The sequence below is a fragment of the Ochlerotatus camptorhynchus genome, unplaced genomic scaffold, assembly GCF_037179485.1.
Source record: "Ochlerotatus camptorhynchus isolate MF236.1 unplaced genomic scaffold, CSIRO-AGI_Acam_v1.1 ptg000021l, whole genome shotgun sequence".
In the NCBI taxonomy this organism is placed as follows: Eukaryota; Metazoa; Arthropoda; class Insecta; order Diptera; family Culicidae; genus Ochlerotatus; species Ochlerotatus camptorhynchus.
Genome location: NW_027040513.1, coordinates 2,737,501 through 2,764,816, shown reverse-complemented (window position 1 = coordinate 2,764,816; position 27,316 = coordinate 2,737,501). Strand labels below are relative to the sequence as shown.

Sequence of the window (27,316 nt, the reverse complement as noted above, 5' to 3'; positions counted from 1 at the left end):
TTCTGAGGCATAACATCTCTGATCACGCCTTCCTTCGGAAGGGAAGTAAAGCCGTTGGTCCCCGGTTCATGAGTTGATGGGTCGATAGGTAGGGTCCAGGTGTGGGAGCTGCCTTCCTGGCGTCGGTAGCATTGGTGCTCAGCACGGAAAACAAGATCGACGGATCTTCGATCCTTGTTTGGACCCTACCCGAGGTAATCCTTCTTGGATATCGATTTGGAAAATTCCTCTTCGATCCTTCAGATTCTTATAGTAATCTGCTTGGAAGTCGATTTGGATGAAAATTTAGTACCGCCATGGCGCCTAAACGAAAAAGAAAGGGGCAAACTCTTGACCCCCCTTCTGATGAAATTAATTTGAGTAATCAATTTGATTTGCTCACGGATGATGAGAATGATCCATCATCCAAGAAAAATTATAGTAAACTTTCCCGGCTTAATGCCAAGAAGGAAAAGATTCCCCCTATTGTGATAACCACTTCCGATTTCCATGCTCTTCGCATGGAACTTTTGACTTTCGTGAAAGTTAAGTTTTCACTACAAATTGGACGTCGGGGTGAATGCCGTGTATTGGCTGAAACCTTGGACGGATTTAAATGTCTTCTCAAGTATCTTACTGAGAAGAAGCACAATTTTTTTACTTACGACACCAAAACTGAACGTGTGTTCAAGGTTGTCATGAAAGGACTGCCCAGTGGTGAATCCCTGGATCAGATCAAAGATGAACTGGCAAAATTACTTGGAGTTGTGCCACTCCAAGTAATCAAAATGAAAATGAAATCCCGTCCTGGCGATTCGCACAACGTGATTTCTAATGATTTTTATTTAGTTCACTTCAAGTCTAGTGAACTAAACAACCTTAAGGCCTTAGAAAAGGCTAGCCTTATGCTCCATGTCCGAGTGAAGTGGGAACACTTCAGGAAGATTGGAGGAAATTTCCAAAACCTCACTCAGTGCCGTAAGTGCCAGGGATGGGGTCACGGAACTAAAAATTGCTACATGCCAGCTAAATGCATGAATTGTGGTGATTCCTCTCACGAAAAGGACGACTGTCCTGTGAAGGAAGATCCTAAGAAATTTAAATGTTCAAATTGTGGTGAAAACCACAAATCCAATTTTTGGGAATGTAAGACTCGCAAAGCGATCCTACAATCTCGTTCTAACCGTCAGGTAGGAAACGCTCCACGTTTCCGACCAGGTACAAATTCCTCTGCTGTTAACAACGGTCAGCGAGGAACAAATTCTACTTTCGTACCCGTAGGTACAAATATCACCCCTGCTTCAAATTCTTCATCTGTACCTACTCCCTTCGCTGCTAACAATGTTCAGTGAGTTAATGGAGCTACCTATGCTGCTATTGCAGCGGGTAGAAATCAAAATAATAACCAACGTTCTAACGGAAATTTTGACAATTTTGACTTAGGAAGCATTACTGCCCCTAAAATGGATTTTTTTTTACAGAATTCATTAATTGACATGATTTCTGATATGCTTAAATCTAACTCCATGTTTGATGCTATTCAAACTGGAGTAAAATTTGCTAATAATATTGTCATGACTTTAAAATTCAGTAATGGATTTTAAAGCTTTAAATATTTTAAATTGGAATGCTCGATCTCTTAAAGATAATGAAGACGAGCTATTTAACTTTTTGAGAGTTCATAACGTGCATATTGCCGTTATAACTGAAACGTTCCTTAAACCTGGCCATAAGGTTAAGAAGGACTCAAATTATTTAATTTATAGAAATGATCGTCTTGATGGACCCTGTGGTGGCGTTGTCATCATTGTTCATAAACGAATCAAACATAAAATTCTTTCTTCATTTGAAACCAAAGTTTTTGAAACTTTGGGAGTTTCTGTTGAAACAAAATTTGGACAACTTACGTTTATAGCTGCCTATTTGCCATTCCAATGCGTAGGCCAGCAAAAGAATTTTCTCAAGGGTGACCTCCTGAAACTTACCGTCATAGGTCTAAATTCTTCATTATTGGTGATTTTAATGCAAAACACCGTTCATGGAATAATGCTCAAAGCAATTGCAATGGTAATATTCTGTTTGATGATTATTCTGCAGATTATTACACTATTCAATATCCGAACAGCCCAACATGCTTTTCTTCAGCAAGAAATCCCTCCACTATTGATTTTGTCTTAACTGATTCATGTCAACTTTGTAGCCAATTGGTTACCCATGCTGACTTTGGTTCTGATCACCTTCCAGTAGCTTTTGAAATATCTCAAGAAATAGTTTCTAATCACAACAGCTCTACTTTCAATTACCATAGAGCTGATTGGGAGCAATATCAATCATTTATGGAATATAACTTCGATCCAAACATTCCTTTGCAAACCAAAGATGAAATTAATTATGCTCTTGAATCTCTGACTACTTCTATAGTTGAGGCAAGAGCTGCCTCAGTACCAAAATGCGAGGTTAAATTCGATTCAATTATAATAGACGACGATCGTCAGCTATTGATCCGTCTTAAAATGTCCGTAGGAGACAATATCAAAGAACACGCGATCCTGCCATGAAGGTTATCTGGCGGGATTTGCAAAAACAAATTAAAAAGCGATTCTCTGCCCTGAGGAACAAAACTTTTGAAAATAATATTTCTAAATTAGACCCGAGTTCCAAACCCTTTTGAAAACTCACAAAAATTTAAAAAAAAAACCTCAAAAGCCTATTCCAGCGCTTTTAAAGAAGGTGGTAAAAGTTTGATCACAAATTTGGAAAAATCTCAGAAATTTGCTAAGCAATTCGAGAGTTCCCATAATTTCAGTTTGGGTCTTACTAGTCCTATTGAGAATCAGGTTGCTCGGGATTTTCTGAATATTTTCTCTCGGGAAAATATTTTTGATGATTCCTGGGGGACTGATTTGGTCTATAACTAAAAAGTTTCAAAATATGAAAGCTCCAGGTGATGATGGAATTTTCTATATCCTCATCAAAAAACTCCCAGAGAGTACCTTGTCTTTCTTGGTAAAATTATTTAACAGATGTTTCCATTTGGCATACTTTCCTGATAAATGGAAAAATGCAAAAGTTGTTCCAATTTTGAAGCGGATAAAAATCCAGCTGAAACTTCTAGCTACCGTCCAATAAGTTTGCTTTCTTCAATAAGTAAACTTTTTGAAAAGATAATTTTGAATAGAATGATGCTTCACATCAATACGAACTCAATTTTTGCAGATGAGCAGTTTGGATTTCGCCATGGGCATTCAACTACACATCAACTCTTAAGAGTTATCAATTTAATTCGTTCAAACAAATCTGAAGGCCACTCAACTGGAGTTGCTCTTCTAGACATAGAAAAAGCATTCGACAGTGTTTGGCATGAAGGTTTGATTGCTAAATTGAAAAAGTTTAAGTTTCCACTTAACATTATGAAATTAGGTCAAAATTATTTAACTGACAGAACTCTGCAGGTTAATTATCAAAATTCCAAATCCAATCGACTACCTGTTAGAGCAGGAGTTCCTCAGGGTAGCATTCTTGGGCCTAAAACAGTTCAATATAATCACAAATTATTTAATATGAATGAGATCTACCGCACCGATTGATTTGCCTCATTATAGATTTTGGTATGAAGATACGTACACTTTTTCCAAGGACACCGGAAACATGTTCTGATATAACCGATAGGTTCTGGGTACTCAATATGCCACCAGTTATCATGTTTTCAAAGTCTCTTTGATTTCAACATCAAAATCACAGAACTCAAAAGCTTTGCCTTTGACATATCGAGTTACAGAATCAAAATAACACTACATAAAACATCAATCAAAGGAGGCATCGACTTGTGCAAATGTCGACTTATGGAGAGTACGTACATTGGAAAATGTAGGAACCACGGTGTGCAATTCATAAATTATACAATATTATAGGGGAAACGACTCTAATGTTGGCCTATGGATCTAAGATTGGGCCCATGGCTAAACATCTGTTGTTTATCAATTTTATCTGGATGAACGCGTCATTGGGACGGTACTACCGGATATTTTTGGTCGCTATTGAAAATTTAGTCGATTGCTGAATTTACGTACGGGCCCAAATTAAGGGCATTTAGGCCGACATTACATCCATTTCCCCTATGTATGATTTTTACTTTTGCTTTGCGTCCATTTTCTTTATGCTGATGGGAAGCCAGTGAAAGTACGCATGTCATCCGGCTCCGTAGAGTTTTTTTGTTAAAGGCAGCTGAGTCTTACTAGAAACGTAAACAGAATTTGCTACATACACTTTTCGTTATCGAGAAGCAACTTATTAATCTAATTGAATTAACGCTTATCTTTCACGATCAGCAGCACAGAGTGAGCATATGTATTCCGTTCCGCCAATCTGACGTGAGCAGCTGCAGAACTTTGAGCACCGGTACTCCATGCTGATCTGGAACTTTCACTTCCATTTGATTGAAAAGTTTATAATTAGTTCTTTTCGCTTCCCATGTTTCGTTTTTACCGAGTCGGCTCAGTGTGCTGTTCTTTGATTGCCTTCGTTCCATTCTTCCATTCATCATTCGAGCTTGAATTGTATCAACCAGTTGAAAATGGAATTGCAAGTTGATTGAAATTGAATCCCAAACCACGTGTGGGATGATTTCGTTTTTTTTTTAGAATAACAAATTCAATTACCTCCGGCAGATGTCTTGTTTTTTGTTTGCTGGCGCTGGGTGTTTATTTGAAAAGCACAATCCCTAGATAAGTGCCCCCTGGTTAACGATTCGTTGATTATTGCAAAAAGAAATATTGATTTGCTCATGAAGCTCGCCCATCAACACGCATTTTCGGTATTTTGGATGATCATTGATCATCCGTGTGTGATAAACAGATTCCGAACGGATTAACTGTTCAAATACATTTGTTATGGAGCCGCCCGCCGAGCGAGCCCATTTCTTAGGTGCCATTTGCGTCAATGCATCGTCGTACCATCTTTTTTTTTTTATCTTAAGGTGCGGATTGAGGTGTGTTTGTCTGTGGGAAGGCCATTGTTGATAGGAAAGGGGGTTTCACTTTTTGCTTTGTTGAACCGTAATTATTACATTGTGGAGTTGGGTGTGAGTTGTCAATTAAGCAAGTCGAGTGTTGAGATACCTAAACGTAGTATCAGTCTGTGGACTCTTATCTACTTTCAGTTGATGTCTTTCTATACTCTTTTGAATTATTAAGTCATATCAACGTAATCAATGACACATTTTTTAAACTACTGAACTGACATAACATTTTTTCAATTCGACTCGATCCTCTTCGGGACCATATAAAGGGGAACGTTACACAGCACAGCACAACACATGATTCACCTCAAGGCCTACACGCTGTCAACAGTGAACAAGATCAACAATGATAAGTGACTTTAATGACCATTACCAGAAAGGTAGACTAGCGGTGGGTATCGTTTTACGGATGCATTCAGGGCACGCGGCGTCGTCGATCGGGCGTAGTTATCAACGATAAACAGGTTGTACTGCTGCATCGGTGGTTGGGATCGTCTTTATCTTTCTTCGAGTCATTTTTCAACACTTTCAGTGCTATCCGTGATTCAGAAGTGTTAGGTTCAAGACGTTGGAAATAGTAGAAGATAGAAGAATTAGAAAACTTGAAGTGAAATATGAGGATTTTTTTCAAGTTTTTTCTGTTGAACTCCAATTTCCATGTGAAAAGTAAGGAGAATTAAAAGGTTGTTCTGAGTAGAATCCCAAGGGGACTCTGAGTAAGATTCTAAGGAAATTTTCATCAGAATTCTAAGGAAAGTTTCAAGGGGTTTGTAAGGTACTTGTGATTAGAATTCCAAGAGAAGATGGAGAATCCAATATTATGCAATGAAACTTTGGAGGATTATTCCAAACGGATTCTATGGAGTATTCGAAAGTTTCATGGGGTAGATTTAGGGGGGGATTTCATAGGAATACTTATGAGAGATTGAAGGGTACTCCTGTAATCATTTTTAGAGAGCTCAAAGTTGAGTTCCCAGGGAATTATGAGGAGCATTTCAAGGAATTTACGGGACTACTTCAAGATGTTTCTTAGGAGAATTTAGAGAAAATTGCGAAAATAATTCCATGGGAGTTTCAGGAAATCCTTAGTTAATTCTGGGGAGAGTTTATTTCAGGACATTTCTTTGGGGAATTCTCAGACAATACAGCGAGCCCAGTTAAGAGAATTGCAAAGTGAGTCTATAGCTTTCTATAGAGAATTTTTAGAGTACAGTAATGACCCGATTTTGCCAGCACATCAGACTTTTATATTTCAATAATTTTACAAAAAAAAAAAATACCTCAAATCCCCTCACCCATCAAGTGTGGGCTAGGTAAAAGAAAGTCCTAAAATTCTCTTGAGGCAAATCTTAAGGGTTCTCGTATTTTTTTCCTGAAAAACATGACGCTGTCCTGAATTTATCTAATTTCTCGCTTATAGATTTTTTAAACTCTTCCAAAAGTCTGGACTTTCCTCCAGTTACGGGAACGGCCTTTAAGATCTCTAAAATTAACCAAACATCTCTAGATCTAGCTTTTCTGAGGAATTTAGAACTTCTTAAAAGTTTCCACAATTTTGGTCAAATTCTTGCCACATGTATGTAATGTCGGCCTAAATGTGCCTAATTTGGGCCCATACATAAATTTAGCAATCGACTAAATTTTCAATAGCAACCAAAAATATCCATTAGTATCGTCAAAATGACGCGTTCATCTAGATACAATTGATAAATAGCAGATTTTTAGCGATGGGCCCAATCTTAGATCCATAGGCCAACATTAGAGCCATTCCCCCTATATGTTTTTTTTTTAACTTACGTTAAGTTCGCTGAATATGCCTGAAAATTCCTGTAGCTTTTTTGAAGCTAATGGAACCGCTTTGAAGTTATTAAGGCTTCCATGAAGTTCCCCATATTTGCTAGATGTTTTGAAAACTTCCCTTGTGTTCCCGCAGCTTCACTGAAATTCTCATTTAGAATTTCCTTTCATTCCTCAGATCTTCTGTAAAATTCCTACAGTTGTTGTGAAGTTAATGGGACTTCACTGAACATCTCTAATCTCTAAAAATTGAATGCATAATTATTTGAAATACGAAACTTCAAGACATTTTTTTTAAATTATTGGGTCATTCGTGACTTATCCGGGGGTGAGATTTGAACTCGTAACTTTGGCGTGAGAGGTATGAATGTTTACCACTATTTAAAGACTTTGTACATTTTGAAATCTTTGACTTACTAAAATTAAGTAAATGTAAAACTTTGTAACCGTTTGGTCACAAGTTCATAGGTTTTTGTCATTTATGTTATATATTCAGAACCTTCACGTTTCTTGTGCAAACACAGCAGTATACCACAGAAGTGATAGGGTTCTGTACCGCTGTGAAAATGTTGTGCCGTTACGTTATGTCCACCATAGAGCTACAAAAAACTATACAAAACAAGGCTGACGGGATGAAGGAAAATTGGGAGAAAGAACGGCCATTGCCCAAAATCGACCTCTTTCAATATCAGGCGTCCGTGTGCTAAGACGCATTTCAATTTGCTAAGTGCAGTGGTTGGTGTTTGGAACGATAACCAGGAGACCTCCCCTAGCAGCAGCTAGTGTGCGCTAGGGAAATTTAACGTTCAGGTAACTAAATACCCTGCACCAAAAACCGTAGATTAATTACGTATTCGTCCGATAGGACTTCTTTTATATTGGACCTTAAAAAGGTCATCCGTCAGCACACGACCGGCTCGTGAAATTGGAAACAGTTTCCGAGCCTAATTGTCAAGGACCAAACAATATTATCTGGCCAAACGTAGGCCATAATCGCAAAGGAGTTTTCCCTTCTCGGCTTGACCAAGGTGGCCTTGCCACGGTCGGCCGATCGTGCCAACGAAGGACAACGCCTGCCATCCCATAGTCCAGCAATTATTGCAGGATGTAAATAATGCACTATGAACTAAATCCACCCAAATTTTCATTAAATTCTACCCAACGGTTAAAAAGTTAGAGCAATTTCATAGTGTGGCAATTTCATCGTGGACACCCTTTAGTCCAGCAACGCCCGCTGGCCCGTCATCCGCTCGCTTCGCCAATCGGGCGAGAGTTCCGGCCGCACAGTAGGACAGGAGTCACTGTGTCGGCCATCCCGATTCACCATGAACGGCAGCAGTGGTATGTACCGGTACAGCGAACAACGCGATTAGGCTACACGACACATATTACACGAAATTATGAACACAGAACAACACGCACATAATACAGAAAGTGGCGAATAAATGCAGTTAAAGAAAAGTGAAAGTTCTTCGTTTTTGTATCGCGAAACCCTCTGATTACCCGGTAGCTAGGCGACCCTGGGTGTTCCGGAGCTTGCTCTTGTCGCCTGAGTCGACCGGGTGCTGTATGTTTGATCTCCGAGTAGGTAGTTTGTGAGTGCTGAATTCTTACATAAGTTATAACTTCAACATTCAATGCGTTTATTTGTAAAGCTTATTCTTTAAACTGATTGTAATGTCTTAAAACGATTACGTTGATTGCCGCTGTCGTTGTTTTACCAAAAATATTATATTTTCAGTGCATTTAAAAATTTCCTTCTTATTGGTAAAGTAGGAGTTGGGCCGAATGAAGGGTGTAGAACATCAAATTGCATCACGGAAAAAAAACGCTGTAGAAAATTACCTAGTTGACCGATCCTCTTTAAACTTTCAGACAATAAAATATAACCAATTAGTATGTTTTTGGTTCATTCAACTTCAATACCATAACCGTACGCTTGACTCCACTCATTAGGTTCTGTACAACATCTGGCTGCAGCTTCTTTCGTACGGAAACCCACGTTTTCTTCATGTCTTCCTCATATTTGACCTCCTTGGGATGCTTCCGTAGTACCTACTTGATAATAGCCCAGTATTTTTCGATGGGTCTTAGTTCCGGTGCGTTGGGGGGTTCATGCCGTTGTGTACGAAAGTGACCCCGTTGGCTTCCTACCACTCCAGGACAACATTTGTATAGAGGTACGAAACTAGATCCGGCCAGAAGATCGTAAGGCCTTCGTGTTGCTTCAACAGAGGAAGCAGACGCTTTTGTAGACACTCCTTGATGTTGATCTCTCCGTTTACAGTCCCGGTAGTCACGAACGATGCACTCCGTTTGCCACATGTGCCGTTTCTTTGCCAAATCATGTATTTCTTGGCAAACTTTGAAAGTTTCTGCTTTCCTACTTCCCTCGGAACATCAAACTTGTGCTGGGCGGTGAAACAGTAGCCCCGGAAGCTGCCGGAAGTCCGCCTTGACGTAAGTCTCGTCATCCATGATGAGACAATGAGGCTTCGTCAGCATATGGGTGTACAGTTTCCGGGCCCGTGACTTTCCCACCGTATTTTGGCGTTCGTCACGATTTGGAGCCTTCTGTACTTTGTACGTATGCAGTCCCTCCCGATCCTTGGCTCTCTGAACGAAAGACTTGGACAGATTCAACTTTTTGGCCACACCCCTGACCAAAGCATGGGGATTCCGCTTAAAAGCTTTCACGACATGCTTGTGATCCTGATCACTAAAAGAACATCCATTCTGACCGCATTTCTCCTTCCGTTCGAAGCTCAGAGTTTCGTAGTAACGTTTAATCACATTGACTCACCGTTGACTGTACGAATCCGAGTTGTTTTCCGATGTCCCAATGAGAAAGTTGAGGATTTTCCAGGTGCGTCGAAAAGCTGACAGCGATAAAAATACAGTGTAAACAATACACTCTAAACTACTTCTACCCACATTTTCAAGAGAAAATACCCAATGGGTAATTTTCTACAGCGTTTTTTCCGTGATGCAATTTGATGTGGGACACACTTTATGTACAAACGGATGGACTTCGGATGTTAATCTAATTGCATATATAAAGGTACCAGACAGGGTTGCTTCCACTCAATTGCTATAAAAAATGATTTACGGAACAAACAACGCAGTGCGAAAATAACATGAATATGTCCAACCAAAATCCATTATCCTACACCAGGCCAAGTTGAAACACGTGGGAAAGTTGAAACGGTGGATGTATCTCTTAGCGGAAGTGAATAATCACTGAGATTATTTCTAATATAGAAGTTTGCGGTAATATACAATGTCTCTCAAAAATAATTACAGTGAATATTCACTTCCACCCCGGTGTACTTTATTGGAAACCAAACGTTTGATATGAGAAAAGTCACAGTAATCTATTTTGCATCATTTGTTTAGCTTGTTTAGGACCCCACATTTCAATTTTCACAATTTATTACATTCCAGGAAAAATACTTGAACCAACATTGAACCATAATCGAAACATTGAAAAACTTGAAAAAATTAAAATAAAGTATAATAGTCAAAAATGCATGATATATATCAATTTTGCCGAGGGGGCGACACATCTAAATCTCAAGTCTAGATACTCAACAAATCTCACACAAGCGAATCAATCTTCGAAAAATCTTCTTTTATTTCTCGCATCTACTTGGATCGCGCAGCATCTATTTGCAGGAAATCTTCAGAATCGTCGTCAATCTTCTTTATATCTACTCAGCGTGAGCGCAGCTAGCCACAGCAAAACACAATCTTCCCTGCATCGTAGAAAGAGTCATCCCCCTCGAATTTTGCGTATTTCTACGTCATACTGCGGTCGTGTCTAGGACACAACCCACTATGGGCAAAAATGGGTCCAAAATTACCCATAATTCAATATCTCAACAGCACGCTGAATTCCGGCCATGAAAAATGATTTTTCCGTAGGGAAATCGTCCGGGGAATCGATTGCACGTAGTCCCATAGACCGGAGAGCCTTGTAGGTATGTGTTTTGGACCATTTTACCCCATTTTTCCCTACTTTTTGGAGGAAATGTTTTTTCACAGCTCTATTTTTCGTAAAACATAAGCACTTTATGCATGGTTTTAGAATACTATGTCTTTAAACAACAGTTCATGAGATATTAGGGGAATACGGGGTATACTTTATAGGGGAATAAGGGGTAAAAGTAAACCCTCGCTAAATTTATTTTAATTCAGAATTCAGATTTTCAGCCGCGTATTTCGACTGAGGTACGTTCGCTTCACGTATCAATCTTTATCCTGTATTCGGGAGGAGCATCATATTATTACAAACAAACAGTCATCCGATTGCAGCTATCATTCGAAAAAGCGATTTCGTTGAGGTTTCATTCGAATATAGGATAATGTTTTGGTGCAGTGTACAGTGATACATATTCATTGTGTTATGTCAGTTTGTCTGTGGGCCTCTAGGGTATTCAAAAGTCACTCTCTGGCGGCGTCGGTGGATAATTTAGAAGGGGATTTACGCCGTAAAGGAGCTATTTTCCAAGGTTTATGGGTCAAAACTAAAAAATAGTGTCCAAAACAGTAAAAATATATGTCTAATTTATGGATCATACTTATATTTTTTAGTGCACAAACGTTATTTTTATGGATCAATTTCAGTAATTTAAGGTTCATTGTTGAAGGTTTTATGGATCGTTTGCAATTTGTTTATGGGTAATTCGTACAATTTCAATGCTCATTCTTTCGCAATTTGGCGGTAATTTTTTATAATTCTGTTGCTAAATTTGTCATAAAATATGGATTATGATGACATTTTCATGGATCGTTTAAACTTTGGAGATATGTTGAAATCTGACCAAGAAGGCTGCTGTGTTGCTGTCATCTTGGCAAGGAGCATAACATCTTACGAACAATATCTTCAAAATACCCAATAGCCATCAACTTGATTTCACATTCAATGTTAATACAAGTGGGAGCACATTCGCGGTCCGTATTTCGTTTCGGTTTTATTTTGATTTGATCTGTAATATTTGTTTAATGTTGTTTCCAATATCAAGGACGTACGAAAGCGTGTCCAAAAACACTCTCCCTCTCACTCAACAACGGCGGCTCTCGTCTAGCATTCGCCTTTAAACACATTATACATTTCCAATCCAATCCAATCTAATTCAATCCAGCAGCAGCAGGAGTGTTTGTATGGCAGTGTGTATATCGGGAGCTAAAAATAATTTGAAATAGGTTTCTTTCTTACCAACCGACCGTGCGGCAGAGTTGTCTTCGCCTGTATTCTGTGACCTACCCCTACAATGTACGGAATGTTTTCTATACGTTCAATCCGATCGCATCGGGAGAGGCACTGAACCGAAAGGATTAAATTGGAGGAAAAGGTCGTTTCACTTGAGTGCAACTAATGGCCTAGCATCTTCCTCCAGTAGCTCAGATTTGCTTGACAGGTGATTTGCGTTCGCTCGGTACGGTAGTGACGTCCCACGTCCAATGGGCACTTGAACTGACTTGAAGATTTCCAAACGGTCCGATCATCATGTAGGGAGAAATGGGAAGGTCATCCATTTCTCATCCATATTCACCATCAGTAAGCAGAATCAGGGCGCAGGCGGAGATTTCGGTGGGGTCGTTCTTATGTTTTATGGGCTCATGACTCTGTGTAAGTATACATTTGTAGCTCCCACGAGAGGGCGAGATTTGTTGGCTTGCCGAACAAAAACACGCCGCAAACACCCACTTGTTGCGTTCGGCGGCTGTTTGGCAGCGTTTGGAAATTCTGGGCAAAATATGAAAGATGCTCCACGTTTGATGTTTTACGCGTGAACGTTCGCATGAGGGTTTTGAAAGTGGCGTGAAATCTATGGCTGACATGTGCATGGGTTGAAATGAGTGAACATTTTGCAGACACCCAAAATAATCCAGCTAACTCCCTCGTACTGTGGCAGGCTGATCCCGACTGAATTCATTGGCGTAGCTAGGGTTTTTTTTTTAAATATTAAATCTACGATCATCAAACACATTCCTAACTTCTAGATTATGAAATAGCATCACTGGGTGATTCGGCATAACTGTCACTTTTATAAATGGTCATAACGGTTGCATGAGTTTTTGATATCAGTATATTCCAGATATACTTAATATATAACCTTCAACTTAGCATACTTTAGTCCAAATCTCTCACCCTTTACCTTAATTACCAGCCACATTTGTCAAGACAATTAACAACAGCTGGCACGCACACTTTAGTTCAAGCACTTTTTGAGTCTTGGCGATGCGTCTAAGCTCTGATATTGAACGGATTTTCCAAGCATGCTTCCTTTGTACACTCGAAAAATTCCACACGTCATCATCATGTGTCTCACACTTAACTTTGCGCTTATTGTGAAACACATCCATTTCATGTGTGAATCTTATGCTATGAACCATGCCTGAACAGTATGGATTTGAATTGTGACACACTTGGATTCTATGTGCCTCATATGGTGATATCAATAGCTTTGCACATCATAGTTCAATATTCTACTTTATCGACTTCTACTTTACCGACTATAAAAATGAATCGACAAATATATAAACAAAACTGCCAGAGGCCAGAGCTTTCACATATCTTTTTAATGGGTGTGATTTGGGATTCGATCATGGACTGATGCCGGAGTCTTCGTTCGATCTCACTGTGCCACGGTTGTTCTCATATATGATTGTTTTCGATGTTTACCTTTCTGAGCAAGCAATTCACATCGTATTGAAATGCAAAACACTTTAATTCCATCTGTTTTGAACAGTAGTGTGATTCAATGTGCAATACACTTGAATAGATAGTGAAAGATTTTCAACATTTCAAAGTTTGAAACACTAGAAATTAGCGTGTAGAACAAATTGAACCAAGGTGAAATACACTTAGAGTAAATGTGATTGTACATTTAAAAAATCAAGTATTTAAACACTTCGATCAAACTTGTGGAATTTTTTGAGTGTACCTCTATAATGATGTGAAAAATAAATGTTTCATTCTTGTGAAGAGATTTCAGTTTCTAAAAGATAACACGATTTTATACAGATTTATGACATGCTCCAATTTCACGTTCATGGCTGCTTGAATTCGCAAACGAATGAACTTTGAAATCCTACTGTCAATACAAGCTGATATTAGTACACACTTTAAAATAAAAATACATGAACATATACCCATGCTACCCATAGAGAATTGCATATTTGTGAAATCAGTGAAAGTTATTCTGAATCACCCTGTAAAAAACATATTTATGCAAAAAGAAGATTTTTTCAGCACGAGTCATATATTTCCGAGGGGGGATACTTACGACGAGTTCTGAAAAAACGATTTTGTGATTTTGCTTTTCCTACACTCAAAAGAGTATATGGTAGACAAGGAATCAATTTTGAAAAACACCTTCAAGAAAATCAGCCGATCTTCAATAGAGGGATTACTCACTTTTTAATTTATTTTCGAATTGTAAAATTTAAGTAAACATCTAAATGGAACTCAGCCTGAGTGGCGAAAAAAATGTTTAAATGACAACCTGAAGATTTCCTCAGACATTTATCAAAGTCTGCTAGCTCGGTGGAAGGAAGTGATTTTTAAATTTTGATATTACTAACATTTAAAAAAATTAGGAGCTTGGCAGTAGTTCGGGAAATTTCTTAAAAGTTCACGGAACGCTGAGGAACTTCAGGAAATTTTCTAAAAGTTCAGAGATCTGCGTAGAAGTTCAGAAAACATTCTGAAGCGCAGCAAATTTAATAGAAGTTCCGTTAACTTTGTAGAAGCTTTGTGATCTTCAGCGAACGTCGTAAAACATCTACCAAAGTTTAGTAGAAGTTCAGTGAATTTCGTAGAATTTCAGCAAACTTTGTAGAACTGCATTTAATTAAGTAGAACTTCATTAGACTTTCTAGAAGTTTAGTGAAGTTACGAGAAATGTAGTTAATTTTGTAGAAACTCAAAGAGCGTCGTTGACGTTCAGGTGCGTCAAAGAACTTTGTATAACCTAGGGGATTTGGGGAAAATCGCATCAATTCAGGAAACTTCTTCCATATTCAGGGAACTCAGACAGTTTCATAGAAATTCAGAGAACTATGAATAAACTATAATACTCCTGATGTGAATGTGGGTACTTTCTACAAGTTATGGAAACTTCGTGGAGGTTAAGGGAAACATTGTTCAATCAGAGAGAACCTCATGAAAGTTCGAGGACCTTCTTTTAATTTCAGGGCACTTCGGTGTGGAAGTTTGATGGACTCGAAATAGTTCTGGAAACCTCGTAAAACTTCGTAGACCATCAACGAAATAGCCGCACCGGTGGTGTAGTGGAAAGCGTGATTGCCTCTCACCCCAAAAGGCCTGGGTTCAATCCCAGCCGGCACCGCCGGGATTTTCTGAGTAAAGCCGTTGGTCTCCGGTCCATGAGTTGATGGGTCGATAGGTAGGGTTCAGGTGTGGCAGCTGCCTCCCTGGCGTCGGTAGCACTGGTACTCAATACGGAAAACAAACCAAAGACAAAAAAAAATCAACGAAACAGGTAGAAGCACAGTGAACTTTGTAGCGAATTACGAAGCAATTCGATTATCTTCGTTAAACTTCTGGAAGTCCTCGGATTTTTGTAAATAGAAGTTCAGAGTATTTCGTAGAAGATCGAAAATTTTCGTTAAAGTTTAACAAACATCTTGGAATTGTAGGGACCTTCATGTTAGTTTGAGGAGCTTCAAAGCAGTTTCAAAAATGCTCAATGAACTCTCTGGTTTTAAGATCTTCCCAGATGTTCAGAAATATTCGTAGAAAAGATGGAGGATCTTCCCGGAGGTCCAGAAAAGCCCATAGTTCTTCTGAGATCTTGAGATCGTTGTAGAATTAAAAGAGCATAATTATGAAACATGGAAGAAGTTCACGGAGTTTGGTTAAAGTGGTGAACATTTTCTAGAAGCTTGTTGAATTTTGTAGATGACCAGAGAACATTATAAAATTTATAGTAAATTCAGCTTAGAAAATTCGGTGATCTTCCCAGAAATTTAAAAAAGTTTGTATGAGTCATGTATAGATCGCAAAATTTCAGGGAGCTTTAAAGCAACAAGTGTTCAAAAATTCAAATGCTATATCTCAGATATTCTTGCAAGACGGCAGCTTGATCTGTTGGAAAATTCAAATGAATTCTATTTTATTCTCCCAAAATGGTAGGTTGATCAGGAAGTATTCAACTTTTGTGAAGAATGTAACCACCAATAGCTTAAAATTAAAAAAAAAAGTTAGACTCCTGTTCCGAGTTAAAATTAGGACCGCCCTAATCGTCGTTTTTATAAATAGAAGGCCCATTTAATTATAAACAACTTATAAGAAGAAACTATCCCTCTAGCATGAACAGAAACGGCCTGCTGAGCAGTCCAAGGAGCAGGTCAGAAGAATGTCGTTTTCCTAATTAATTAATAGGAATATCCTGATGAATGTGGGCGTCTTAGTGGAATACCTGTATAATGAGAGGGAGAGAGAGAAAGATTATTAATTTCCATTTAATTCGACTACCTTATTTGCTTATCCTTGACAGATACGCGTATTTCGTCTACAATGTGCAGACTTCTTCAGTGTCTTGTACTAATATACTCGAGTATATTAGTACAAGACACTGAAGAAGTCTGCACTTTGTAGACGAAATACGCGTATCTGTCAAGGATAAGCAAATAATTTGTGTATAAACTTCAAAGGGCCAGTGGAGTGTGAGATCGTAACCAAATGAGTTCAAATGTTGGTATAATGATCAGCACATGATTTAGAATCGATAATTTTGGAGTGAAACCGAAACTTTGTACTACCCTAATAAGTAATTTTCATTCGCTCATATGTAAACAATGCACATATTTACATATTATTTTCGCCTAACCTCAATGTCAAACATCTTAATGACAGCTCTATAAAGTCTTCTGATGTTCTCTGGTGTGCCTAGGAAAATCTTAAAAGATCCCGCTATTTTCCTGAAATGAAAATAGCACTGCCTTAAAGTTCTTGAAATATACCTGCACTGCCTTAAAGTTCTTGAAATATACCTGAAGCTCTCGGAACTTCCTTGAAGTTCTCGCAATTTTACTGATATTCTAGACCTGCTCTGAAGCTCTCAGTCCTGCTTCATAACGTAACGTAACGTCTCGTAACGTTCCTTAAATTTTTTAAACCTAATTGAAGTTTTGAAAAAATTTCGTGAAGTCTGTGGTGCTGCTCTGAAATTATCCGACCCTAACATTAAAGGTTATTAGACTTCCTCGTAGTTCTGGACATTAACTTGGAATTACCCTGATGGTTTAGAATTTTTCATGAAATTTTCATAAAATTAATGGAATTAATTTTCATGATATTATCAGAACTGCATTTGAAGGCTGCTGCATATTTTCTGATGTTAATGGAACTAATATACAGTCTCCAAAGTTTTCCCGAAGTTCCCACACTTTTCTTGGCAAATCACAGCTTCTTTTAAGTTTTGTGGACTTTGTCCTTGAAACATTTGTAAAGTTCCTGCAATATTTCGGAGCTGATCGAACGGAAAAAAATCTTAAAATTTTCGGAACTTCACTAAAGTTCTGTCCTAAAGTCCGATACCCTCTGACCTTTTCTGAAGATCTTTGAACTTACCAGAAGTTTTTTCGGAGTTCTTGTAAAGTTCCTGAAATGTTTTTGAAGTTAATGGAACTGTGATGAACGAAGGGGTAAGTCACTCAGCACATTGTGTCGAAATTAGATTCGGCACAGCTTGGGCACATTCATCGGCACACCTTCGGCACCAGATCGTAGGCATTAGGTTGTTGTAAATGAAATGGGAGCACTGCTGGATAACTGTCATTGAAGTTGTTCACAACATTACGTGCAGTTTGACTGTATATTCAGGAACATCCTCTTATTGAATATATCTGAGGAACTCAGACCAGCAGTTCACTTATAGATCTAAATACGAATTGTAGGTTCTAGAGTGGGCTCAAGAGAAAGAAGCAGTTATTCAGACCCCATTAGCACCCTTAATTCAAATAATGATGCAACTCACACAAAACAAATTACAGAAGTTTATTCATCATCCTCTAAAGTCGGTCTCCAACAATGTTCCCCTCCGGTTCCACCTCTTTTCGGCTGATGATAGACCGTTGTTTTTACAGCACGATTTCTGGTCTGCCTTTGAGGGGATTATAAAATCCTAAAACACAGGACTTTTACCACTTCCCGCGTCATCCTCAATCCGATTTATCCTTGTGATTTCAAACCAAAACATTCAAGGTGTCAGAAATACCGGGTTGCCGGGATGGGTATTCTACAAACAATCGCAGCTTGCTCTATGACCGGCACAATCGGCACACTTGCGGCACACTGATAAAAAGATGACCCAAGATTGGTGTGCGGAGTGACCTATCCCTTCATGAAACTCTCTTACCTTCATCTAAGTTCACGACTTGTTTTTCTGAAGTTTTCGGAAGATTAAAGATTTTCAAACCTCATCAAGGTTCTGAACATGTAGTCCTCGAATGTTCCCTTAAGTTTTTGAAACTTCTCTGAACGCTTCGGATATTCCCTAAAGTTCTTGGAACATGTCTAAACACATTACGAAAAAGACATGTAAATTCCAGTGCTCTGAGACCGACACATGCAAGCGGCCCTTTTGACATAAGAATCAGTTGAAAGGGACGAGAAAATCAATTGAATCAAACGCACTTTTCATCGAGTTGCAACGTAAACAAACATGGCATGTAAAATTAAGTGTCCTGAAACTGAAACATTTCAGGACACTTAATTTTACATGCCATGTTTGTTTACGTTCCATGATTTACGTCAAAGCTGAACTACGTCTCGTGTAAAAATAATAGTTACTAAGTGTGAAGTTTTAGAAATTGCTCCAAAAAGCTCAGAGCTATTCTGATTTTTTTCTGGACTGTCCTGAATTTCTCAGCAATTCTTAAAGTTTCTTGCAATTTTCATGGGTTTATATACAATTTTTTTTTTCTTATAATCCGGTGTTTTTTTCATGCGTTTGTTTTCATCACTAGGATCGGAGCAATATTTCAACTTTTCGAGAGCGCCCAGGATGCTGTTCATAAAGCTCGTTGACACTTTTGGGGGGAGGTTGGCAAGTGTCTACAGTTCATGCTTACAAAAATACGATCTACGTAGGCGAAAATTGGCATCCAAAAATTCCGCATTGAAGTTGTAGATGTAAGTACTTGTCTTCACAGGATCACGAACGTGAGTGGACCAAATGAAATATTTTTTTTTGTATCTGATTGCAAACCTTTTTGGGACATATTTTGATGTTACAGGAATCCCATGATGTGATGAATTTGGTCATTTTGACTCCCACCTAATTTTTCAAAATGACGTATTCGATATTTTTCAATAAATCACAGCACGAAAACTCATCTCATCTAATCGAAATGACGCTTGAGACAAAGTTGTAGAAATCTAGATCGTATTTTCAGACAAAAATACACACTGGAAAGAAAATAAAAATTAAAAAAAATCAATCTATTCAAAACTTCAACAACAACAAAAAAGTACATTTTTTAGATTTTTAAATTTATGTTAATTTGAAAGGTTATCAAAAAGATCACTTGTCTAAATTGGGCACAATGGAAACTTCAACGTTGATCAAAATTGTAGAACATTAACTGTTAGTACAAATTTTGAACTTTTTTTCCACAAATAATTTTTGTATTTTACAGTTTATTATGCACAGTTTTTTTTTATTAAATCAATCCCGTAGTTTTAAACTGATTCCATTATCTTTATTGTGATCTTATTTTATTGCTAAGTACCACAGGTGCGTTTATTTTGAGCCGTTTGCAAGCTGAACTTTCCACTTGAAATCTTAAACGATCAACTACGATTTCACAACAGAGCAGTAAATATTCCGCTCGATAAGAGCAACGTCCTCTTAGGAAACATACCGAAAAAAAGCAAATTCCACCAACCACCACCAAAAAGAACTGACCTGGCAGCGGGGGAAGAAAGTCATGCCCCAACAAAAATTATCGAATGTAATTACAGTCTTAATTCAAGTGATTTATTGAATTTTTGCGTCTCGCACCTTCTTCCACCGATGATACAAAAAACTCTATTACATGTAGATACCTACTGACAAAAAAATGTTTTTATCTCTTTGGCAGCTTCTTCGCACTCAACTACGAAACGTGTTCGCGTCATCGGAACTACGGTATCAAGAAGTGTGGTGGCGACGGCGGTTGGTGCGGCAGTAAGTTGTTGATGTGCCAAAATCAGTTCGACGACGCGCCAGAGAAGATCATCCAAGAGAGCGTAGCGTCGCGGTGGTAAAAAAAGATTTCCCGACTGTTGTTGGTCAGTAATATCACGCTCGGTCTATAGAGTCGTTGTGAGTGAGCAGAAAGGAATCGAAAAAAAAAAACCAACGCGGCAAAGTGGAAGGAAATTGCAAACGAAAGTGAATATTGAAGCGGGCGAAGAAGAAGAAGAAGAGTGAGGTTAATCGAAGATCGTGTCGGTGACGGTGATCGGTGATCGGTTCAAGTGGCAATTTGGCAGACCAGCAGCAGCCGTAGTAGCAAGGGTGGAAAAATGTCCTCGTCGCCGCTGTTGACCAGCTATACCCTGCGCATCCGAAGTGACACCAGTCCGGTAACGGCAACGGCCACTTTTACGCCCGGCGGTGGTACGTGCAGCAGTTCGTTCAAGAAGCTCATCCTGAACGACGCCTCCTCGGCGAGTACCAATTCGGGCGAATCGACGGATCCGCTCGAGTCGGATTTCAGTGCCGAGGAGGAAGAGGAAGAGGAAGAGGAGGAGGAGGAAGAGGAGGAAGACCACAGCAGACGGTTCAGGTGAGTGGTTTCCGTTGCAATGACTCAGGCGGGGTTGGTAATCGATAAACGTCGATAACGGCAGCGTTAACATCTGCAATATGGTGAATTTGCATAGCAGACGTTATCGACGGTTATCGATTAGCAACCCAGGACTATATTTGGTCAATTTGGATTTGCAACAATTACCTTTATTTGCATTTGACAGTGATCATAGCTAAAATATGTTTCCTCTTCAAAGTATTCCAAGATTCTAAAAGCAGCCATGAAGTTCTATCGGTAGATCGTCTCCATTATTATTCTGAAGCATCTTATTTCAAAACAGGGACCCTGAGGGACCCCTGCATCAACGTTGAACGTATCAAAGGGGACATTGTTCAAGTAGACCTGGAATGATCTACCCGCCAAGTAGTTTTTGATGATCTTCACGAGGTAGATCGGAAAGTTGTATCGATGCAGCTTGTACACTAGACCATCATGCCAGACATTGTCGAACGCCTTCTCGACGTCCAACAATGCCATGGCAGATGTATTGGAAACGGACTTGTTCCGCTTGATGATGTTAGTAACCCGTGCGAGTTGGTGGATGGTAGAGTGGCCTTTCCTAAACCCGAATTGCTCTTTGAGAAAGATGTTATTATCACTTGAAAACACCAGCAGACGGGTGAGTATCAATTTTTCGAATAGCTTCGAGATGGAGGACAAGAGGCTGATGGGGCGATAGCTTTTGGCACTGGTAGGATCTTTGCCAGGCTTGTGTATTGGAATCACTTTGGCTAACTTCCAGCATGCAGGGAAGCCAAGCTCCAAACATTTGTTGAAGATAACGGTAAGATGGTTGAAGAACTCAATGCTCAAGTTTTTCAACTCGAGGTTGACTACACCATCCATACTCGCAGCCTTCATGTTTTTAGTACTTCTAATAGCTGCTAACACCTCATCAGCCGATATTCTAGTATGATCATGCACTACTACGGGGGTGTCAGCGACTCTAGTCATTGCCTCCAGTACGGCAGGCCCATGAGGGCTCACCATGGTTTGACCAAGATTAAATATGTAAAATCACAAAATGTTGGCCAAGAGCATTGGCCTTTTCAAGTGGGGTTATCAGTAGGGATGGGTCTAAGTTCTCGCCAACAGAGGAAAGCGGAGGGTTCGGCCTCGACTTATTTTTCAAAATTTTGGTCATCTTCCAAAATGGTTTTGCAAAATCTGGGAGAGAGTGATTTTTTTGGTAAAGTCGTTATTTCTGAGTTCCACCATCCTGGCCTGGATAATTTTGGTTAGCCTTTTGACATTGGTCTTCAAGTGGGGCAGCCCAGAACGTTGGAACTGCCTACGAATGGTGTGATGGAGCCTGATAAGATCTTAGGTTGGGCTGTCATGGTTCAGAGTATGACTCACCTGTCTGGATGCTGGTACGTGTTGCTCCCTGGCACGGGATATCGCCTCTTCGATGGTTTGCAGACACTGATCAACTTCTTCGAACGACTCCGGTAGGACGTCGTATCGATTGCTGTGTCCACACAGCGCTGATACTGCTGCCAGTTGACACGATGGTAATTTTGCCGGGAAACTTGAAACCTATTGGCCGAGGAACCTACTTCGGCCACCACCGGATAGTGGTCCGAGCTCAGTTCCTGATAGGCGATAGGTTGGAAGATGTTATCGCCAATGTTGCTGATGAAGATGTCGATGGTGGCATGAGCTCCGGATCGACACAACCGGGTGGGAGTGTCCAGACACAGAATGTTGTAGTGGGCTTGCTGCAGATCGTCGTATTTCCCCAGGCTTGATGCTTGGCATTCAGGTCGCCAGCGATGACGAAATTTTGCCGCCGTCGTGTTAGCTTGATGATGTCTCTTCGGAGGTCTGCAGCCGAACCGTCCATAATGTTGGTTTGCTTGGGGCAGTAGACCGCGATGATGGTGATTGGACCAAGCGATAGCTCACCTCAACTCCGATGGCTTCGATAATTTTCAGCTGGAAGCTTGGTAGTAGCCGGCAGCTGATGTTCTGCCTCGCAGCGGTGGCCACTCCCCCTCCGCCGGAGCTGGTGCGGTCAAGCCTTACGCTTACGTTCAGCTCGGGCTTCAAGTGAGTCTCGGTGATGACGGCTATGTCGATGTGCCGTTCGTTGAGAAAATCAACAAACTCTATGTTTTTGCTCTTCAAGGAGCAAGCATTCCAATTTACGATCTTGATGGCTTCACGGTCCATACTTAGTGACAAGGGACAGGGCAGCATGTAGCTGTTCAGGTCGAGTCTTGCAGGTGCGCATGATGATGATGACCTCGGCCACGAGCGTCACAAGTTCCTCCGAGGTGAACGGAGAATCGTCGATAGGATCACTTGAGACAGCAGCAGCGTATGATAAACCAGGGCGGTGGATGAACCTGGAATTGGCTGGGCCGCAGCAGCAGCGAGACGATGCTGAACTGTCCGACTGTTGGGAACCATTTGGATACTCGCATGGTTGGCTTGTTGGTTGTTGAGCGGAAGCGGGGCTAGGTTCGAAACATGTCGACGGGGCTGGAGAGCTGGGTACTGGACTTCCGTGAGTACAGGAGGCGAACGATGATTACGGAGGCGACCGACCTGGTTGTTGATTGTAGCCTTCCGATGGATATTAATGAACTCCACTCGCTTGGGACATCCGCGATTGGAGGCTTGATGGTTTCCACCGCAGTTGACACACGTTGGCTCTATGTCATCAACTTGCTCACAGGACGCAGTTGAGTGAGTTCCAGCACACTTGCCGCAGTTTGTCTTCATATGGCAGTTTTTGGTGCCATGGCTATAGGAGAGGCAGTTCATACACTGCGTAACATCACGATGTTGGGGTTTGTAATGCTCCCAACAGATGATGACCTGAAACAGGTCCCGGATTTTGGATCTCAGAGCCGCAAGACTGGTGGATCCCTTCGTGAAGTGCACCAGGAACAACTGGTCACGGAAGCTGGTATTGTTGATGGAACGGCGGTTCATCTAGAACACGGCCTCAGGTTGGAGCCCAAGCCACTCCAGCTCGGACTTCACCGCAGCCGCCTCGAACGACGGTAATCCTCGCAAAACCGCCTTCAGTGGCTTGCTCGATGGCAGATCATGCGTGAAGAAGTCCACGTTGTTTTCCTTCAGGAAACATCCTATTTGTTTATACTCCTGGAGCACATGATTTTGGTACCGATGCTGCAAAGCTTGAAGCGTGGCAGCAGCTTGTGTTTTGCCAGTTCGGCAACATCCTTCATCGGCGTGAAAAGCGGGGGAATCCGCTCTCTTATTGCAATGGGAGCGGCGTCACCATCGCCATTTTCTTCCGGGAGTACTGCATACTGGTTGGCTTGTGTGTGTGTGTGTGTGTGTGTGTGTGTGTGTGTGTGTGTGTGTTTGTGTGTGTGTGTGTGTGTGTGTGTGTGTGTGTGTGTGTGTGTGTGTGTGTGTATGTGTTTTTTTTTTTTTTTTTTTTTTTTTTTTTTTTTTTTTTTTTTTTATAGTAAGGTTTAGGAAAGCTTCAAGAAGCCTGGCCTGTAGTGAAGGTGGCACGGTGTGGTATCCACTAGTTGCCTAGTGCAGCTCCACTAAAACCCATTCCTTACTCTCTCCTCTGCCTGGATCCCCCCGGGACCACTGTGAAGCGACTACTTCGGGGGGTGGCTGTGCTCATGCACTTGTCGTACTCTCAGCGCTAGCTGGCGTTGCTAGATCGCTGCTCTTCTCTCCATTTACGCTGCAGCTCTGACATAATCTGTGTGACTGCCCTGCTGACGGCATTCCAAGAGTCCTCCTCTCGACACATTTCATCGACGACATTCTCCACGTTAAGGACGGGCATCTCCGTTCGCACTGCCTCGAACCTTGGACAGTCAAAGACCACATGCTCCGGCGTTTCATCGACGTTGCCACACTCCGGACAGAGGGGTGACGCTGCGTGTCCGAACCGATGCAGGTATTTCCTGAAGCAGCCGTGGCCAGACAGGAACTGCGTTAGGTGGAAATTGACTTCTCCGTGTTTTCTGTTCACCCAGGTCGAAAGAATCGGTATTAGTCTATGTGTCCATCTACCGTTCTCCGTCGTGTTCCACTCCTGTTGCCACTTAGCCAATGACTCCACTCTCACAACTTTCCGTACTCTTCCGGCTTCTCTCTGCCTGTAGCACTCACTGTCCTCCGCCAGGGTGATGCCGATAGGGATCATACCGGCGATAACGCATACTGCTTCCGACGAGATGGTTCTGTACGCACTCACGACTCGCATGGCCATGAGCCGGAACGTACTGCTCAGTTTCCTTTGGTTCTGCTTCGTTTCCAGCGCTGGAACCCAGGCTGGACCTCCATATCTCAGTATCGATGATGACACGCTGGCCAGAAGACGCCTCTTGCTACTGCTGGGACCAGCGTTGTTCGGCATGATTCTAGCTATCGCGTTGATGGCCTTCGAAGCCTTCTCACAGGCATATTCGACGTGGCTGTTGAAGTTTAGCCGGTCATCGATAATCACTCCCAGGTATTTTAACACACGCTTCGAGGCTATGGTGTGCTCCCCGACGGTGATTTCCGCCCGCTGTACCGCTTTACAGTTACTGACCAATAACACTTCCGTTTTGTGGTGGCCTATTTGCAGCTTCGCTCCTTTCATCCAGTTACCAATCATGTCGATTGCCTCGGTTGACAACACTTCCACCTCTTCCAGCGTCTCGCCTGTTACCGTCAAGACGACGTCGTCCGCAAAGCCAACGATCTCAACTCCTTTGGGCAGTTTCAGCGTTAGCACGCCGTTGTACATCCCGTTCCAGAGCGTTGGACCAAGGATGGAGCCTTGTGGAACTCCCGCTGTGATCCTAATCGATCTCTGTCCCATGTCTGTCTCGTAGACCAGAACCCGGTTCTGGAAATAACTCCTCAGGATCCTGCACAGGTAGTCAGGGACCCTCATTCTATGCAGTGCTTCGGCGATGGCCTCCCAGCTGGCGCTGTTGAACGCATTCTTGACGTCGATCGTTATGACGGCGCAATATCGATCTCCTCTCCGCTTCTGTTTGGACGCCTTTTCAGCTCTCTCGACCACTGTCCGAATTGCATCCACCGTCGATCTCCCTTTCCGGAATCCGAACTGCCTCTCCGACAATCCGTGCTCACTCTCCGTGTATTTCGTCAGCCTGTTTAGGATGATCCTCTCCAAGAGTTTTCCGAGTGTATCCAGCAGGCATATAGGCCTGTATGATGTTGGATCCCCCGGCGGTTTTCCTGGTTTCGGCAGCAACACTAGCTTCTGTATCTTCCACCTGTCAGGGAAGTGACCCTCGTTCAGGCATTTCTGCAGCACCATCCTGAACATGTCCGGGGATGACTGGATCGCCGCTTTCAACGCTACGTTGGGGATTCCATCCGGACCGGGAGCTTTCTTCACCTTCAATCCTTTCGCCACTACTACGAGCTCCTCGTTGGTGATTTCGACGTTATCTCCCTCTCTTTCTCCGTACGGTGTAGGTGGCCAGGTTGTTGGGTCGTGCTTCGGGAAAAGTCCTTCCACGATGACTTTCAGCTTCTCTGGGCACATTTCAGCGGGCATCGTTGGACCTCTGATCTTCGCCATCACGACTCGGTATGCGTCGCCCCAGGGGTTGGCATCAGCGTCTTGACACAGCTCCTTAAAACAGTTCGACTTGCTCTGCTTAATCACTCGTTTAAAAGCGGCCCTGGCCGCTCGAAACACTTCTCTTCGTTCCTCTCTGTCTGCTTCCGTTCTTGCTCTCTGAACACGTCTTCTGGCTCTGAGACAACTAGCGCGGAGAGTACTAAGTGCCTCGTTCCACCAGTAGACTGGACGCCGTCTGTTATTTGGCTCCAGTTTCCTCGGCATGGTCGTGTCACATGCTCTCACTAACGTTTCTGTCAGCTCGTCCGCATTTAGATCTACGGGACTCCCGTCCACACGAAGTGCCTCAACGAACAAATCCTTGTCGAAAGCTTTCGTCTTCCACTTTCGGTCACAAGTTCTCGTCCTCCGTACTGCCACAGTATTCCGTTGACCGATGCCATATCGTATCGCCTGATGGTCGCTATGGGTATATCCTTCGCACACTCTCCAATCCATGTTTGTCATCAGCGACGGACTGCAGAAAGTAACGTCGATAATGGATTCTCGGCCATCTCTGCGAAAAGTGCTGCTGGTGCCTTTATTGGCCAGCATAACTTCCAGTTTTGCCAGAGCTTCCAGCAGACTGTGCCCTCTTGCATTGGAACACCTGCTTCCCCACTCCACTGCCCAAGCATTGAAGTCTCCTCCGATGACTACCGGTCGTCGTCCGACCAGCTCTTCGGTAAGTCCATCAAGCATCTCATAGAACTTCTCAATCGTCCATCTGGGGGGTGCGTAACAACTACACATGAAGATTCCGTTGATTTTGGCGATGACGAAGCCTTCGTATGAGCTCGCAACCACTTCTTGAATGGGGTATCTGCCCATAACTTGTATAGCTGCCATCCCAGCTCTATCCGCAACCCAGTTACCGTTATCGGGAGGGACTCGATACGGTTCCGCAATGATTGCAACGTCGCACTTTGTTTCTGTTGTCGACTGCCACAACAGTTGCTGAGCAATGTCGCAATGATTGAGGTTTATTTGGGTTACCTCCATTACTGTTGGCCTGCCATCGCCTTTTTGTATGCTAGGCATTTGAAGCCTCCCGTCGTATGATCGTTACCGTCCTCTTTTTTGCAGAGCATACACCTCGGATG

The 27,316-nt window shown here is 41.7% G+C and overlaps 1 protein-coding gene across 1 annotated transcript in view; it reads left to right on the top strand.

The window, feature by feature from the left end:
• Positions 1 to 27,316, top strand: part of Pka-C3 (Protein kinase, cAMP-dependent, catalytic subunit 3) — a 273,561-nt gene that overhangs the window by 2,665 nt on the left and 243,580 nt on the right. The window contains exon 2 of the mRNA XM_065225338.1: positions 19,910 to 20,599. Coding sequence (XP_065081410.1) covers positions 20,337 to 20,599 — 263 coding nt within the window. The 5' untranslated portion in view covers positions 19,910 to 20,336. The remainder of the gene's footprint in view (positions 1 to 19,909; positions 20,600 to 27,316) is intronic.